This window comes from Thermobia domestica, chromosome 12 (genome assembly GCF_964235325.1).
Source record: "Thermobia domestica chromosome 12, izTheDome1.hap1.1, whole genome shotgun sequence".
Classification (NCBI taxonomy): Eukaryota; Metazoa; Arthropoda; class Insecta; order Zygentoma; family Lepismatidae; genus Thermobia; species Thermobia domestica.
This window is the reverse complement of record NC_137465.1, coordinates 126,111,399-126,130,095: the sequence shown is the minus strand read 5'-3', so window position 1 is coordinate 126,130,095 and position 18,697 is coordinate 126,111,399. Positions and strand designations below refer to the sequence as shown.

The window sequence follows — 18,697 nt, the reverse complement described above, 5'->3', positions numbered from 1 at the left end:
GGATTCTTTTAAGTGGGGATTACTATTTTAAAACTTTAGTAACGTTCGCTTTTTTAAAAATATTATTTTTATTTTTAATCACTTCGTATAACAAAATCGTGTACTAAAATTTATTTATTTTTTTATTTTTCAGGAGTTGGTTGGATAAGTTCCAATTCCTAGTTGCATCTGTGGTGTATACTTACCTTCGTCTGATAGAAGATCATGGAGGAGTACAGTTGACTCCTTTAAGGCAAAAGGAAGTGACATTTACAGTGACGTTATTACGTGAAAAATTTTCTGATTGTCTTATAATCGGAAGAGACTTGGTGCGACTGTTACAGAATGTTGCACGAATACCAGAATTCGAACAATTGTGGAAAGACATTCTTACGAATCCCAAGTCGCTGTGCCCTAATTTCAGTGGTATGCATTGTCTTTGGCTAGTTATTCCACAAAAGAATGCAAGAGTAATTCTTTTGAAGTGTAGTTTGCAAGAATAATATTGTGAATAGTGACGTGAAGTGTTCATCTAAATAATATCTTAACTGACGTGTCAGTATATGCGAAGTATTGAATTATTTATTTATTTATTTATTTTTAATTTTCTTAACGAAACTCTTGAGACCCAGATGCAGTTTTGAAGCAAGATATCACCATATGAAGAAATATTTGATATAATGGCCAAGAAAAATTTCTTGATACTGTAGTATGATATGTTTTCGACAGCGAGTAAGCAGAGTATATAGCAGCCTCTGCTATGTAGCTGTAATTGACCTTCCGAAAAATGCGTCTTATGATGCATTTAGGCTACAGACTAACTCTAAAGAAGCATAGGTACACGATCAATCTGGGAGGAAATCTCGTTTACCTTGCATATGTTCATGTGTTGTTCAAAAAATTTCTAATGGCGGTGTGCGGACGATCTCATAACAGATCATTCATCGTCAAGTGCTTTACAGATAATTTTCATGAAGCATAGAACTAGGTCATAGTACTGCAGTTAAACAGTAGTAAAGCCCTTACCTATGAAGTGACGTCTAGAAATCCAATTCCATGTCACATTTTGTAATTAGTAATGGAATATTTCAGTTTCATGGTTTTCTGAGATATTCCAGTTTCTTTTCCACCAATCATTTTACAAATCATTTCATTGTAGCCTTCTCTTACCTTTCATTTTCTCAGCATCTCCTCTATCCTAGCGTACCCAAAATTGAGGGGACACTAAAATGTTGATACTTAATTCAGTTTATTTTAGCCCTTTTGTTATGCCCTATAGGCTGTCGGAAATTTTGAAGTGTATTCATATATGCAAGAGAATAGTTTCCTTTCCCATCCCAACATATACTGCAGCTGTTTTAGGAATTGAGAAGAAAGTGTTCTGTTAAGTGATGAGAAGGTCAAACAGAAGGCACTCATTGTGATAAGATTCGTCTGATATTTTCGCCGATATTCTTTTCGTTCAAAATATATAAAAAGTAAGAGAGAGTGAGTGAGTGAGAAAATTACTACAGCAATCATTACTATCTAACTCACTACGTCGTGTCACTTTTTCGTTGTATGCTGTTCTGGTGCTGTTCTAATCATTCACTTTACATAGTACAAGTAAAGTGATATTACGAAGTAATTTTATTTTCTGTAGGAGTTTAAAGCATTAATTTTGTGCGTGTGTGTGTGTGTTTTAATAATAATAATAATACATATAAAATGAAGTTAGGGCATTACTAATAGTGATGATTTTCAAGAATATATTTCAGTAAATTCATAAATTTGAAAATTATCAGCACGATCCATTATTCCATATTAAGTAACAGATAATCGCTGAATAAGTTTCATTGTTTAAATTGCGTAATTATTTCCTAACGTAGAAACGTAGAGTGGACTATAAAACGTTAGTTCCTGTAATTACTTGATTTAATTTATTGTATAAATTTTTGTGCATATCAACTGAAGAAAATGTTACGTTGATGCTATGAAATGTTCACTTTGACGTCTGGTAAGAAAGTCACCTCAGCAACACAACACACAGCGATGAACTAAGGTTACGCATCTAATGTCACAAACTCAGATCCAGCAAATAAACTGGCGTATTCAATCAGTCAGGAAAGCAATGCGTTGTTGAAAATGTCGTGTGAAAGTGCACAATTGAGAACGCGCATTTCGAGTGTTTCTTTTTTTTAATGAATTTAAATGAGATATTCTGCATAGCAAGCCACAGAAAGCATAACAGTCCATTTGGCAAAGACTGGCGAGTGAACGAACCATTCACCATTGCTTTATCAAATTTAGTTCCGATCAGGGTTGGCAAAAACCATGGTTTTTATTGAAAAAAAACCAAAAAACCAGGTTTTTTGGTTTAAATAATTTACTCTATGTATTTATATTAGATATGAACAGAAATTAGTTTGTTTTGCCTTGGTGTTATTATGCAAAACCAAGATTATGCTGGAAGGGGTCACATAAGCTTAAAGCGGAATCCAAAGCGCTTCTCGGCTTACATCCAAGAGAAATTGTCCATTTGGACAAGAAACCGGGACTAATTGGTTACAAATGCGATTGCCGACTCACTCACGAAGGACTCCTGATAAAAATACGTTGTACTGATCTTTACGTAGGCCTACTTGTTAATATAATTGTCAAGAGTCATTTCAGAAGGACAAAAAGATAAACAGTTACACAAGTAAAAACATTATACAGAATTATATAAATCGGGAAACTCCCGCCTTAGCCATTGGGGGAAAACTCCCGCCTGTTATTACTTTAAATGTATTTGTATGTAAAATTTTAAGGTCAACGTATCATAATCACTACGCTAAAACTGAGGTATTAAATTACAAATTTGGCATGTAGATATCATTCAATAAAATTAAAACGAAGTCAAATCCAAGCTGATGTTGGAAGCTACGTAGGTATTTGATAAATTTTGCCAATTTCCATCAATATATTTCAGCAACCTTGGCTTCCTTATAAAACAACAGGCATTCATTCAAGTAGAAATATATAATTTGGTTTCATTTCATATGTTTAGGCTTAACATTCTTATGAAATACCAAGATTATCACGGAGAAGACTTTCGCTTAGAGGGACACCTCGAATCGCTATTTGGTTTACACTTGGAAAGATGTGTTGTGGTTCGACTGAGAATTGAACACAGGACCCCTTGATTAAAAGGTGAAAAGTAGATAAAGGTAATGCGGATGGTTTGATATGTGGAAACGTCACCATAAAGTTCACACGATTTAAACTTTTTTTTTTTGTTTGTTTGTTTACCAGTTTTTTTTACAGCTGGTTTAAACCAGCCAACCCTGGTTCCGATGTCACAACATTTCGAAAAGACCCTCCTGGGCACCGCCCAACATCATGTTCAGATGAATTCCTCAGGAACACTGTGGAAACAAGACCCCCTTGGAAAAGTGCCTGTGCTACTGCATACGAGTTAAGCATACACCATATCACTGTCGTTCGGCGGTTGCGTGCAATCTGTAAAAGGTTAATATAATGCTGCCACATAATTGATACCAGCCAACAAGAATCGTCGTCTTGGAAATGTGCAGTTCTTTGAGTGTAAGGAGTAACCGGGAAAGTTGCTTGCATGGGATTGCCACTTTTGGTGAAAAATGGATCTGTTATGCCAATCGTAAACGATCAGGACAATGGTTGGATTTTTATCAACATCCAGCATGTTTTACAAAACCTGTTGATGTTGCTGGTATGTTAGTCTATGGTGCCAGTGATCCATTATACCTGTTTCAGTCGAGGTGAAACCATCAATACAGATCGCTATAGTGCTGAACTGCATGAAGTGCACTCTGAACTTGACCGTAAGAAATTTGTTTATTGGATGCAGCAATGGTCAACAGACAATGGAGTTCTCATGTTGCACGACAATAATGTCACATAAAGGACGGTGCAGCGTGTCCATGAGTTGCAATATGAAACCCTTCGTCACCTAACGTATTCCCCCGATATATGTCCCAGTGACTACCATCTTTTCCGGCATCTCTATCACTTCTTTGAAGGAAAGGCCCTCCTTAATGCTTTGGTGATCTTCATCGAATCATTTGAGAAGTAAGAATTAGGTGTCGTACTAATCAAAATTACATAGCTTTTGGAGCAGGTGGCCACTTAATATGGCAGTATGCATTGCCATTGAAATGTAATCTGCTAATGGACTAAACAGATATTTAGATAATTGTTAACATACAATTCTCTGTTGCGCATGTGGCTAATGCGTACATTTGCTTATTACAATCATGACAAAGGAAAGGGACTTCGAAGAAATTTTGACGAGACATACGTACATATGAGAAATATATTTATTTTTCAACTCTTCGAGGTCGATATATAAGAAAGCATTTAGTTTTAATGTAAGGAAACTGGCAAGAAAATTACTTCAGAGTGAATGATGTGACACAAAGTATGTAGTGAACTCTTAAAACTTGGTCTTGCGAGAGGATCATTTCATTACTATACTTTTTCACATTTGTGGACTATGTTTCGAATGACAACCAGAACAGAAATTTATTTATTGGATGCTTAAATGTTTAAATCATACCGTTTATATTGGAACATGTGTGGTTACTTTTGGAACCTTGTATATCATTTATATGTATATCTGAAACTTTTTCCTTTCAGGAGTTCTCCAACTACTACAGACGCGAACATCACGAAGATTCCTCCAATCGCGTGTTACTCCAGACATGGAGAAGAAAATTTATTTCCTAACCGGCCAAGTTCGATTTGGAAATCATAAACGTTATCAAGACTGGTTTCAAAGGCAGGTGAGTCAATGAGCGAACATCTAAGCTCTTCCGACAGTTCAACTAAATACATTTTGAGAAATATTGATTTCTTTCTTTTTCATTTTCTTTGCGATATCAGTGTATTTTGAAGAAAAGATTTCAATATTTTTCGAATGTTCTACTAAGACTTCTAAGACGTTGTTTTAAGATTTCTATGTGTAATTTCGGATATCCTAGTTAGCAGAACATTCGAGTAGAATGATCGAATAAATTACAAGTACAAATAAAAGTAGTAGATAAAAGAAATTAATGTAATACAAGGATACTGCAAGTGATCTCTCTGATTTTGTTCTCATTGTGAACTTTTTTTTTTTTGTATTTGTTTTGGTAGTTTATTTTCTTATTCTCTTCTTTTGTTTGTTTGTTTTTTTCTTTCTGTAATTTTTATCTTTTTTTATGTCGATTAGTTTCAGCCAATTGGCCCTGTGCTGTATCAAACTGTGAATAAATAAATAATCTTACGTTAAGCATATAGTTCGTAGAGCATTGAAACATATAACATGGAAAGAAAACTCGCCAGTTTACAAGTGCACGATATGCTCTCCTGAGACAAGTGCACACATCTACGCTGAGTCCCCTCTTTATTCACTCACGTTCTAACATATGCTGGTCAACTCTACCTACAGCCGCTCTGATCTAATTCTGCAGATCACCAGCATTAGCTAGCAAGGCTGGTTTCCGCAGCAGTTTCCACAGTGTCCGATACGATATACCTCTTCCTCCCTTTACAATCGGGGCCGCGGTGGCTCAGTGCTAGAGCGTTCACCTCTGGTGCTTGGGGTCCCGGGTTCGATCCCAGCCCCCGCCAAGTAAACTTTGTGGTGGACAAACACCGTGTGCGTGGGTTTTCTCGGGGTTCTCCTGTTTCCTCTCACTTTCTTCATTCCACCATTTCATTCATTACTCATCATCACCGTCTCCTTTAGCCTAACCGGCATAACCGTGGGACGTAAAACTCAAAGATTTCATTTTTTTTCCCTTTACAATCGATTTGCTGGGGCTTCACACATGAGCTTCTTTTACGCGCGCCTAGCAGTCAAGTTGGTGTACTAAGGTTTCTTAAAAGATATCTGAAACGAAAGTTGGTGAGTTTTTCTTCTCATGCTGCATGTTTCAGTATTCTGCGTTTATACCCTTAACACAAGATGCGAATGAAATCCTGGAGATCATTTGTAGTAACCCTGTAATGCTCAAACAGTCTAATGCAGCTACTTCAAAGTATTGAAGATATTAATATTTTAGATTACTTTTTGTCATGGCTTAAGTGGCTACTACACTCATCTCCGGGAGTGTGGGGTTTTAAATTCATTCCATGAGGGAGGGGAGGTCCTGTCTCTGTTTACCTTCAGGATGTAACGTATTGCGAAGATGTCGTGTTCAATACAATGAATGATGTGTAATAATACTAATTATAACAAGTTTTAGACATGTGATATATTAGACTATAATTCTGTGAAAACGACAAACATTATATATTTAAAACCATGGGCAGTGAATTCTCATTTTCAGATCGATGTTTAAAATTACATTTTAATTTCTATTTCTTTCAGTGCAGCTTACAGTTCATTTACACGCTCAAACATAAAAGAATTTCTCTATTGTGTTGAATCTTCTTTTATGTATTTCTTAATGAACGAACATGCAGATTTTTCCTTTGTCCACATTCCTAAAGATCACCTTATCTAACGTCAGTTTATACACGTTGCATTTCATCAGCCAACTGTCGATTCATTGAAGTGGGAATTCAATGGCTGGGGCCTTCTAACTAAACCGACAAGAGGAGGACAGGATTATCGGTTGTAAATCCTCAACTTCGTAATTTTGTGTACGTTGTTTCGAGCTACAAGAAGGGGGCGCGGTGGCTCAGTGGTAGAGCGTTCACCTCCGGTGCTTGGGGTCCCTGGTTCGGTCCCAGCTCGCACAGTGTGTGGACTTTGTGATGGACAAACACCGTGCTCGTGGGTTTTCTCGGGGTTCTCCCGTTTCCTCCCACTTTCTTCATTCCACCATTTCACTCATCTCTCATCATCACCGTCTCCTTTAGCCTAACCGGCATAACAGTGGGACGTAAAACTTAATTACATTTCATTTTTTCGAGCTACAAGAACTGATGAGATGAGACTGCACAGTATGATTGCTATAATATAAATCTCTTGAAGAGCAATCTTCTTAATAAACAGAGAAAGTAGACGAAGTCAGCTTACGACAAAAATGTAGAAGAGAACGCTCCGCGACTTTCAATCACGAATTTGAGAACTTACTCTAATTCGAAAGGGTAACGGAGATATTCTTTGTTTAACATCATAATCTATGAGAATTATGTTGATACCAAAAAACATTCGCAATTTGTATCGTATCACAATATAAGTTTATACAGATTTCGTTACTGCCGTGCCGAGCTTCTATTCGAACCGTCTGGCCGCCCATAACTCGGATCCCATGTTCCTGAAGAAGGATTACAGACCATCGGGAGAGTCATCGAGGGAGAAAATCTCTAAGTGTTACGCCCCATGGTTATACCGGCTAGAAGGAGACGGTGATATTGAGAAATCAATGGAATGAAGAAAGTGGGAGGAAACGGGAGAACCCCGAGAAGATCCACGCACACGGTGTTTGTCTGCCACAAAGCTCACTTGGTGCGAGCTGGGATAGAACCAAGAAACCCATGCACCAAAGATGAACGCTTTACCATTGAGCCACCGTGGCCCATCATCGATGGAGAATCGCCGAGAGTCCAGACAAGTGCTATGTAGACTTTACCTACATCCTAAGTTCATCCCTTGCTCTTCCTACCCCTTTTCACACTCTCACATTATAATCTGTTCCAATTAAAAAGCTTTTAGTTTCATTTGAAGCAAACCCAGGTCACGAACCTATTACATCTGCTCTAAAGATTTTAGTTCGCAAACCTGGGACGGCTTGTCGGTTCTAAATCCCCAACTTAAGTTTGTGTACGTTGTTTGAGCTACAAGAACTAAGACTGCACAGTATGACTGCTATAATATGAACCTCTTAAAGAGCAATCTTATTAATAAATTGAAAAGTTGCTTACTCTTCTAAATTGCTACAAATTATCCAAAAAATTGTATTAAACTTCGAATGTTTAGACAATCATTTAATTTCAATACACCTATCCTTACTAAAACTTTTACTACTATGTCTCGATAGTGCTGATAGCATTTGCGAAAATTCGATTTTAATGAAACGTCTTTAAACTTTGGAAGAGATAAGTGAATACCTTTTGAATTTTTTAACTAAATGTGTCTCATAACTACTAATATCATATCGGGGAAATGACATATCACGATTTTCAACTATAATTACTTATTTATGTATAGAAAATTGTCTAATCAGGAAGTATTGGAATATCGGCTGGTAAGGTTTTTTATTAACTAATTCTGACACTCAATAACTATTAATATTTGATTTTGTTTAATCCATAGTATTTGGCAACACCAGAATCACAGTCCTTAAGATGTGATCTGATCAGATTTATAGTTGGTGTGATACATCCTACAAATGAGCTACTTTGCTCCGATATTATTCCCCGGTGGGCCGTGATTGGTTGGCTTATAACAACATGTACATCAAATGTTGCTGTATCGAATGCAAAACTAGCACTGTTTTATGATTGGCTGTTTTTTGACCCAGACAGAGACAATATTATGAATATAGGTAAGTAATATTCTATAAACAAATTGTTAATAAATTGAGTATAATTGCTTCAAACTTTTAACCTTATGTGGTTACTTACATTGAGTGTACCTCTCTTTTGCATTTTCAGCTAAAATTTTCTTTTTAAAATCATGTTCAGTGATATCATAAATGTGTAGTTTATTATATTTTTGCATCTGTTCAGCTGTTTCTGATAATTCACTTGGTCTAATCTACTATTTTTCAAACTAATGATCTGTTTTTCAAGACCATTACAATCTGCATCAAAATTATATGGTTAATTTCGGAATAAACTACGAAAATTCTGATCGCCGGACTCATGGTAAATCGAACCCTCCGATGTTCAGGTTCATTGGTATGTCTTACCATTGGACTAATAGCAACTCTATCAAGTTTCTGCATTTGTTACATGCTACTCCTTAGCCACGGATAACTTATTTTGTTTACTATTCTGTGATAGTTAAGGCTTTTCTGTTTTATTACGTTGGCTGACATAGTAAATGAAAGCCATCACATCCACTGCGTTTATGCTGTTGCATACACAAATAATCATGTCTGTATATTATGAGCAACCCAAACAGTTTCAATAGCACGTGTGAAAAATCATCCATATCCTTAATATAATTTATAAAATGAAAAATAGAAACCGACTGGTATATTTTTCTTAATACATGGTATGATAAATTTTACATTGCCAGTGCATTTATTCCAGCGAAATAATTTCGAGACCTTCTGGTGCTTTCTTGTTAGTTACTCCAACTTCGAAAATCTATGAACGCACTAAAATTACATAGTGATGAGTTCATAACTAACATTAAATAGAACATAATACTACTTACATGTATCGAAAAAAAATATTACAAACACAAAATAAATGGAATAAATACAATTACATGTTTAGTTTTTTTAATATATCAGAGAATGGTAGAATTGTTTGTTGGCTAACATATCATTCTTGACGTTTTTGTAGAGTTTCCTTTATTTAATTGTAGGATTTTGTAAAAACAATGAAAAGTTATTCAGGGGACGGTGATGATTACTACCGTTGTTATTTGTGAATTTTCAACTTCATATACACGAGTATGACTGTATTCAGTGTGCTTGAAATGAATGAAACTTTTATCCATTATTCCTGTGACTTGGACCTTAACTGTCTACTGAAATTTTCCCTGAGATATCTCAATTTATTTTAAACTGAGAATTTTTACGTTAAAATTAACTGTTGTTAGCTATTGAATTTTTCTGGAACATCTTTAGGATTTGAATGTTCTTTGAAGTATATAATAACCATTACATACATCTCTGGTTGATACCTAGAATCAGGGATACTGCAGAAAAAGCAATAATGTTATTTCTGCTTCATTTATAAAAATATACGAGCTCCTGACCATGTCCCAAATCAACACGCAAAACATGGAATGCAGATAGCAAATGAAAACCTGCTTATGAGTTTTTATCTTTTGGTTGATTTTTTTATAGATAGCAAAATCGAACTGTCAGCTTCATGCTAGGCAATTATGAAGAATATTTAGATAATGGATTGTGCAATTGCTTGTCACAAATTATTTGCAATTATTTTTTTCTAAATTTTGATTTACGTTCTCAGGATCAGATTGCTAATGTGTTGTAACATTTGGTTACACTAAAGAAGGTTATAGCAATAGGCTGATTGCATGTACAAGCATGTATAGTCGTGGCCAACCTAAGTTTTCAGTGACGTAATTTCAGTAGCTCCAAATCACTAACCATAAGTAATTCCAAATAATGTTGGAACTGCACTGTTATGAAAGAGTTTCTACAGAACCTCATTTTCCAATAACTTACACTAAAATACAAATGCTGAGCAAAGCAACGTTTATTATAAAATAATAAATGTGACAGTTTCGGATATCTAACATATCCTTCTTCAGACACTATCGAAAATATTTGTTATTTTATTATATTTTATTATTTTATAATAAACGTTACTTTGCTCAGCATTTGTATTTTAGTGTAAGTTATTGCATATAGCAAAGCTAGTATGAATCAGATACTCATTTTTCAGATTTACTTGCACATAGTTAAAATTATTAGCACTTTGAAGTAACAAATAGTTAGTATATACATAATGCATGCTCGCAAATACGCAATGATCTTAAGTTATAGAAACGAACACAAGGGTGCAACATTTTGTGTAACAAACAATGCAGTTTGTCGATGCGAGCAAACAAATAATCCCACATTTTAAAGAAGATTACCCTTTATGTAGAACAAATTGTGCAGTTATAATTTGATAAAAGACCTACAATATATCTGTGAAGTACAATAATCCATATATTTGTATAAAACAGCTTGTTTTCTGCTGTGCAGGTGCAATATGGCGTCCTGTGCAAGGGAAATTCAGTGTGACTGTTTACCTGCGTGTTATTTTCGATCACCTAGAGGTAGCAGTCCATTATATTGCTAAGCAGGGTAAATTGTTTTAAACGTGTATTCATATTTACGATGTGCCGATTACTGTAAGAGTGTGAGCGATGTTACTAGCCTTCGTGCTGATATGACAGGTGATTTTTCGTTGAAAAAGGGATTTTTTGGAAGAGGGGAAAGTGTCAGTACCCGTAAAGACAAGAGATGAGGTGAAAAATGAAAATATACGATTGGAAAAAATGGAGGTTTTTACAAAGCGTGTCATCCGTCAGATAGTGCATTATAGCATGTACAAGCATGTATAGTCGTGGCCAACCTAAGTTTTCAGTGACGTAATTTCAGTAGCTCCAAATCACTAACCATAAGTAATTCCAAATAATGTTGGAACTGCACTGTTATGAAAGAGTTTCTACAGAACCTCATTTTCCAATAACTTACACTAAAATACAAATGCTGAGCAAAGCAACGTTTATTATAAAATAATAAATGTGACAGTTTCGGATATCTAACATATCCTTCTTCAGACACTATCGAAAATATTTGTTATTTTATTATATTTTATTATTTTATAATAAACGTTACTTTGCTCAGCATTTGTATTTTAGTGTAAGTTATTGCATATAGCAAAGCTAGTATGAATCAGATACTCATTTTTCAGATTTACTTGCACATAGTTAAAATTATTAGCACTTTGAAGTAACAAATAGTTAGTATATACATAATGCATGCTCGCAAATACGCAATGATCTTAAGTTATAGAAACGAACACAAGGGTGCAACATTTTGTGTAACAAACAATGCAGTTTGTCGATGCGAGCAAACAAATAATCCCACATTTTAAAGAAGATTACCCTTTATGTAGAACAAATTGTGCAGTTATAATTTGATAAAAGACCTACAATATATCTGTGAAGTACAATAATCCATATATTTGTATAAAACAGCTTGTTTTCTGCTGTGCAGGTGCAATATGGCGTCCTGTGCAAGGGAAATTCAGTGTGACTGTTTACCTGCGTGTTATTTTCGATCACCTAGAGGTAGCAGTCCATTATATTGCTAAGCAGGGTAAATTGTTTTAAACGTGTATTCATATTTACGATGTGCCGATTACTGTAAGAGTGTGAGCGATGTTACTAGCCTTCGTGCTGATATGACAGGTGATTTTTCGTTGAAAAAGGGATTTTTTGGAAGAGGGGAAAGTGTCAGTACCCGTAAAGACAAGAGATGAGGTGAAAAATGAAAATATACGATTGGAAAAAATGGAGGTTTTTACAAAGCGTGTCATCCGTCAGATAGTGCATTAATTTTGGTGCAATGGAAGCAACAAGGCTCCCACGATGAAGGAAATTTTGGCTGAAATCAACAGTGTTTTTGATTTAAAAAAAAAATATTTTAAGTTTTACAATACAATTTGTACCACCTCTTCCTACAAACTTCAATATGAACCATGCGCGCCGACTACGTGGGTGTTCCGGGGCTCCAGCACCCACACAAATAATCTTGTGAGTGCGGCGCACCCACAAGATATTTAATTTGATAGAAACAAAATAAATATTTTTCACTTACCATTATAAAAAATTATAAGCAATTAAAACATTGAGGTGCAATTTAAAATTTCTATTGATTACAGTAACTTAGACTCGGATTTGAACCCGTTTAAATCAGCCGTGTCACCTGGTGCGAGCTCTCCCGGGGTCTATTCCCGGTGGGGGAATTCGGTCGAAAAGTGTGAAACGCTATTCAGGCCAGCCACCCCGAATGAGGTTTTCCTGGGTTTTCCTCATTCACATCAGGCAAATGTCAGAGTGGTACCTAACTTATAGGTCCCAGGCCGCTTTCTTCCCTCTCCCTGGATAGTGTGATCGCCGAGGGACGTCATCCCTCAAACGTGACGGGCTAAATGGCCTTAGATGCCGAAAGCCCAGAAATCTTAATCCTAAATCAGCCGTGTCACCGACTGAGCTATGCCCGAAGAAACTTTCTAGGGGGTCATCTCCATGGTTGCAATATTACATCTGGTATTCCTGGTATTTAATACACGTGGTTTGCTATATTACGTATACGTTTACGTGAACCACGGGGAGGGGCAAGGTCCGCCTTCGGGCGTTCATGAAGGCAGCCTCAACTTATCCTTATAGTGCCGGTATGCACCCACATAAATTTTGGAAAGTCTGCGCCGCTGATGTGAACGACAGAAATAATATAAAACCTACGCGGGCTTTTGAGCTTCTTTGGTTACACGGTTAGCGTAACCGCTTTCAGTGTGGAAGAACCACCTTCGATTCCCTCTGGGAATCCATGTTAAGCTGTAGTATATGCATCATCATTTACCATCAGTGTTGAAAGGAACTCAGATGCAACCAAACAACTACGCATTTTTAAATAAACACAAAGGAGAAGCACAAGAAACAGCACAATGTATTTATTGAGATCCAATTTTCTATTTATAATTCGCATCTTTAAAATGTCCTTATTTACCACGAGGTTTCCCGTAATGTATTAAAGATAGAGGCTTTCATCGCTGGTCGCAATGCAATTTGCTGATCGCAACGCAACATAAAAAGCAATGAACAATTATAACTGCTATGCTTATTATCGCAAATTAAGATGTAATTGTTGCGTTGATGAAAACTCTACTGAATAAGCCCATAGAGACAACGAAAGTTTTTTTTTTTTTTAAGATCTGAGATTTGTAAGCATTTTCATTCCCTTCCATTCTGTATGGGAGCACAGTGTCTCAGTGGTAGAGCGCTTATTTTTGATTGGGGTCAGAAAGTGTATAAACTCTGGTGCAATAGAAGGAACGAGGATCCCACGGATAAAGAAATTGAGGATGTTTCTTTTATACTGTTTGTTAACTGATACTCGAACGTAACAGACTGCTATATGATGGTCAGTCGGAAACTCGGTCTCGATTCCTGCGCATCGCTTCACACACTGGCTGTCAGCTGTAGAAAACTCTCGTGAACAAGCGTATGAATATATAATACTTTTTTTCTGATTGTGATTGGGCCAGTGCTTACGTCACAGCAAGCTCAGATTGGCCACGACTTTAGAAACATGATTTGCCCCATGATATGCTTGAAATATGTGCGACGTATGTGCGAGTGCGCGACGCTAAATTCACTCAACGGATTCCATCACTGAAGCCGAATTTAATAAATCAATAACTATATTTAAATTACTTTGTCACTGTTTCAAATAAAGTGAACCAAATTAGAGTAAAAATTAACATGGCGCCAATTCACATTTCCTGAGGCTGATCAAAATTTATTTAATTCGGTTTTACCTGTCTAGTTCTGAGGGTTAATATTCTTAATACACGCCTAATTAATTAATATTCATAATTTTCCTGATTTATTGACCAGACAAACTTTATTTTATGAAAAATTCCAGTTTCTTAGGCACCTCCGAACATAACATTCAACATCATGTTTAATTTCTCCTTATGCACTACACTCACTCCATCTAGTGGGTTGAATAGCATACTTTCAACACAATCAATTTAAAAACTTAACTATTATAATTTCTAATAGTTAATAATTAAATCATCTTCCCTTATTAAAATAAATTGTATTTCATTTTAGCATTAATTTTACTCCTTCAATTTTCCGAAATAAACTAAATTATTTTGCATTTCGCACGTCGTTTTTTCAATATGGCGGTCAGCGTACCAATGTTTACAAGATTTACTTAAGTAAGTACCCTCTCTACATTTTCAGCTAATAAAGTGAATTGCTGCTGATTTTCTTGATCCGACCCTCTTTAAACGGTTTTGAGAATTTGTAATGCATACTAATATTTATAATGTTATCAATCAATCAAATATAAACACAGAAACTCGATTTATGCATATTCTGACAAGCTTAGCTATAGGGCCTAAGTTTCGTTTACATATGATTGTTTCTCACTTTATTTATTTATTTATTTTTAATTTATAACTTTATTTGTTCTTGGTACTACTCTTGTCCGTAACTGCCTATAATACTCCCAGTAGGCTATCGTACCGTTCGCCATTATTCATATTCATAATGTAATAATGTAAGTACGTATACAACACATTTACAATCATGATCCTGACATGGGCACAACCCTAAACTGTTTCTTACTTATACATAGTATGTTTATATATTTCCATACGAAGAATAGGCGATATTGAGCGTATTAGGAACAAAAATACAACTATCCCACTGATATATACCCTTGTATCAATATTACCGGATCTTGTGCAAAGTTACCTAAGAATCTATAGCTAAAAAAATTCGGGCATTTATTCCGAAGTTAGTCGTCCGCCTAGCTTTTGGCTAAAAGCGTAATATAATTGTTTCTTTTGTGTACTAAAGTTTAATATTTAATTCAGATAGTATTGCCGAGCGAGCGTTAGCGAGTGAAGGCGTGGACCTGTGTTCTAGAAGTAACCAGAACTGTCTATATAAGTAAATGAACACAACTTTCGCTCTCCTTATACAATATCAAGCACACAAACAAGCAAATTATTCACTTTTTCCCGGTAAACTTTCAAAATTTTGCTAGAAACGGACGACCAGCTTTGGAACTTAACCCAATATTCATACAGCTCACGAGCGTTGATTTTGAACTGTTTCGAGTTGCTAAAAAGCAAATCACAACAAACATCTTTAGGATTTGAATGTTTTTTAAAGAATATAATAACAATTACATACCAAAAAATAAGTGTTTCTTAATTTTTGTGTACACGAGTAATTAGGAGTTAGTTAAAATGTATCAAGTGGGTAGGAAATGAAACAATTGTCATTAAATTAACTTGTGTATGCATCTAAATTTCGTAAGTTTCTTCGGTATCTAGAATAATCTAAGGTTTCGTTCAATGTGTATAAAGTTGATACTAAAATAAAAGTTTGTTCCTTCTAAGAAAAAGTTACATTAAATAATCAACTTTTCTTAACACTTTACAGAGCCTGCTATTCTGGTAATGCATCATTCTATGAGATCTCATCCAGTTATTACGGCGAGTTTGTTAGATTTTCTTTGTAGGGTAAGTATTCTCGTTTACGTTGTAATTAGTGTAGTTAATTTTTATTATTTTAATGATCGGTAAGCTTTGAAAGTACGTAGTGCAGTTTTTAGTGTCTTTTTACGTGTTTAGCAGTATTACTCTTTAGCACTTTTGCAAATGAATAATGATGAGTGTGTATTATTTGCAAAGAAATTATGAGCAAGATTGGTTTTCGCTCAAAATTATTTCATGTATTGTGGTTGACACGAAGGAGTCATAGCTTGGACATACGAAAATCAAAATGAAATGCATTTACATGCACGGAAGAACATTGAAGCAACTTAACGTTAACTTTCAAGACTGAGCGTCTCTTTATCAGAGTGTAGAAGTGAAAAACAGTACTAGGAAAGAAATACGATCTTGTTACCATTATCATCCTTCAAAATACAGCAGTCTTTATGACCGACTGAACATACAACGTATCATACTCGATCAGGTGAAGCGTTTAACAGAAATACTTGACATTTTTTCCGTGTTGTGTGATAATGTTTTAGTGTTTTCTGGTAAGTAGTTAGTTCTTTATGCTCATTTCGGTTCTCTGTAGTTCGAATATGATAGATTAAAGCTCTCAAGTGACAGCTCGATTGGTTGAATGTTAAAAATTTAGATTTGATTTGGTCTTTCAAAATGACCAATGTGATAGTCGAAAATAAAAGTGAGATGTGATGGAAATTGTGTCTTATTTTTATCATTGTTAGTAATCACCCAAGATCAGATTGTATGTTAGAGTCACTTAGAATATCTTGGGCAAGGACTCATAAGAAGAATCTGCTCACTTCTCACCTTGAAAGAGCAGAGCTGAAGAAGACGAACGTAATTTGTCGAATAGATTCGTTAGGTGGAATTCTTCTGGCAGAGAGACAAATAGATAAAAATGTTCTCTGCGTGCTAGTTTACATTAATATTTTACAGATATATTTATTACCATTTCATACTTCGGGGTATTGTGAACAATTCAAAACAACACAAATAGTTACAATTTTATGCTGTGGGATATTGAGCAGTGTTTAGTATCCGTCGTCTAATATCACAACTTTTCATACTTTAATTGAAACGTGTATTTCTACTGTTTTTTTTTTTTTTTCCTGTAATGTCTTACTGTTACTGAGTATCTGCAACTACACTAAAATAACAATTTCTCACAATAAAATGTAATACTAACAAGTTGCAAACAAAGGGAAATAATTGCAGTACTGGAAATGCTACAGAAAGTACTGGAAATACGAGTTAATACAGTACGTGGAAGAAGCTTCCATTGAAACATCATTTATACATTTTCAATAACTCTCTTTTTTCCAGGATGCCTTCATATTCTTTTTGTAGCAAATCCCTTGTACATCCATCTACATAGCGTGCATCTGTTGTTAATCTTTCCTTTGAATTCGGATAAGTTTATTATGCTAGTACAAGGTATCCAATCTCTTGCTGTAGGTGTGCCGTATTAAAATTCGGAAAGTGGGAAGACCACTGCTCTTCAATTGGCTTACTTACTGAGATAATTTAATATTTATACAAATGAACACACTAGCAAGCTCACAACAATTGATCCTTCAGCCATAGCTTAGCTGTTGTGGGGGGCCACGGTGGCTCAGTGGTAGAGCGCTTACCTCTGGTGTGTGCGGTCTCTGGTTCGATCCCCAGCCAAGTAAGCTTCTGCTGGTTTTCTCGGGTTACTCCTGTTTCCTCCCACATTCTGAATCCCCCAATTCTCCATTATCATCCACTTGCCTTAATCATTCATTTCCCTTAGCCTAAAGGGGATAATCGTGGGACGATAAACAGAAATATTTCATTCCATTTCATTTCATATGTCTTCGTTGTAAACACTGGGAATGCAAAATCATTATAACAGTTTACGGTACTATATCCTGTATACAGTGTATGAATGGAGGTAATTACTTCAATATTTCGGCAAAAAAAAAAAAAAAAAAAAATGTTGTTCAAGTGAGCGCTATTAATATTCAGTTTTTCCAACTATTGTGCTTAGTTTTAGTATAAATTGGAGTTGTTGAACCTACATTTTATTGATACCTATATTTTATGTAAATTTCTTTAGAAGTTAATTTTGAATTTTTATTTGGATCAATAATGAAATTTCTACGTAAATAGCTTAATTCCTGTTCTATTTCAGCGATCTTCAAAGGTTCCTGTTTTGTTTCTTCTTAACTTGAATTATAAATTAAGTTGATTTTGTGTATCAGCAACAATACTGAAATAAATAAAAAAAAATTAAAAATTATTAATCAAAATAAAGTAGAATTAGCAGTAAAAAGAACCTTTGAAGAATCAGTCCGAGTAAATTAGTAGGACTTGAGCCAACAAAGTTATCGGTGAAACAAGGCAGAAATTACGCTATTCATGTAAAAATTGTATTCTTACACTACCAGAAGTGCCCTTTCTTAACATGAAGAATAAAGTTTAATCAAACAGATTGCTGGAAATTTGAATATTGTAGAAATTGTCCCGTTTCGACCTTTACTGGAGATTTTGAAAACTCTGGAAAATTGTCCCTTGCTTTTAATTAAAAGAGTTCATATACAAAAATTCCAACTTAATTGAATCCTTACATTGGATACTTTTTAAATTAAGAAATGGATATTTGTATAATTAGAAATAACCAAAGACATATTTCAGAGTTTTAGAAAATGATGAAATACATCTTTGGGTATTTTTAATCAGGAGTTTATATGCCAAGTTTCATCTCTAACTTGAATCTGTGAGATACTCTATTCTTAGCAAAAAGTTCGAACTCCCTCCCTCCCTCTTTTGTTACTTATGCATTTCGAAAGATCCTTTCTGT

At 35.2% G+C, this 18,697-nt stretch overlaps 1 protein-coding gene across 2 annotated transcripts in view; it reads left to right on the top strand.

Annotated features, from left to right (window-relative positions):
- Positions 1–18,697, top strand: part of IntS3 (integrator complex subunit 3) — an 82,413-nt gene that overhangs the window by 19,280 nt on the left and 44,436 nt on the right. For both annotated transcript variants that reach the window (XM_081734068.1, XM_081734069.1), the window contains exons 4-7: positions 134–405; positions 4,615–4,760; positions 8,225–8,456; positions 15,797–15,876. In XM_081734068.1, the coding sequence (XP_081590194.1) occupies positions 134–405; positions 4,615–4,760; positions 8,225–8,456; positions 15,797–15,876 (730 nt within the window). The remainder of the gene's footprint in view (positions 1–133; positions 406–4,614; positions 4,761–8,224; positions 8,457–15,796; positions 15,877–18,697) is intronic.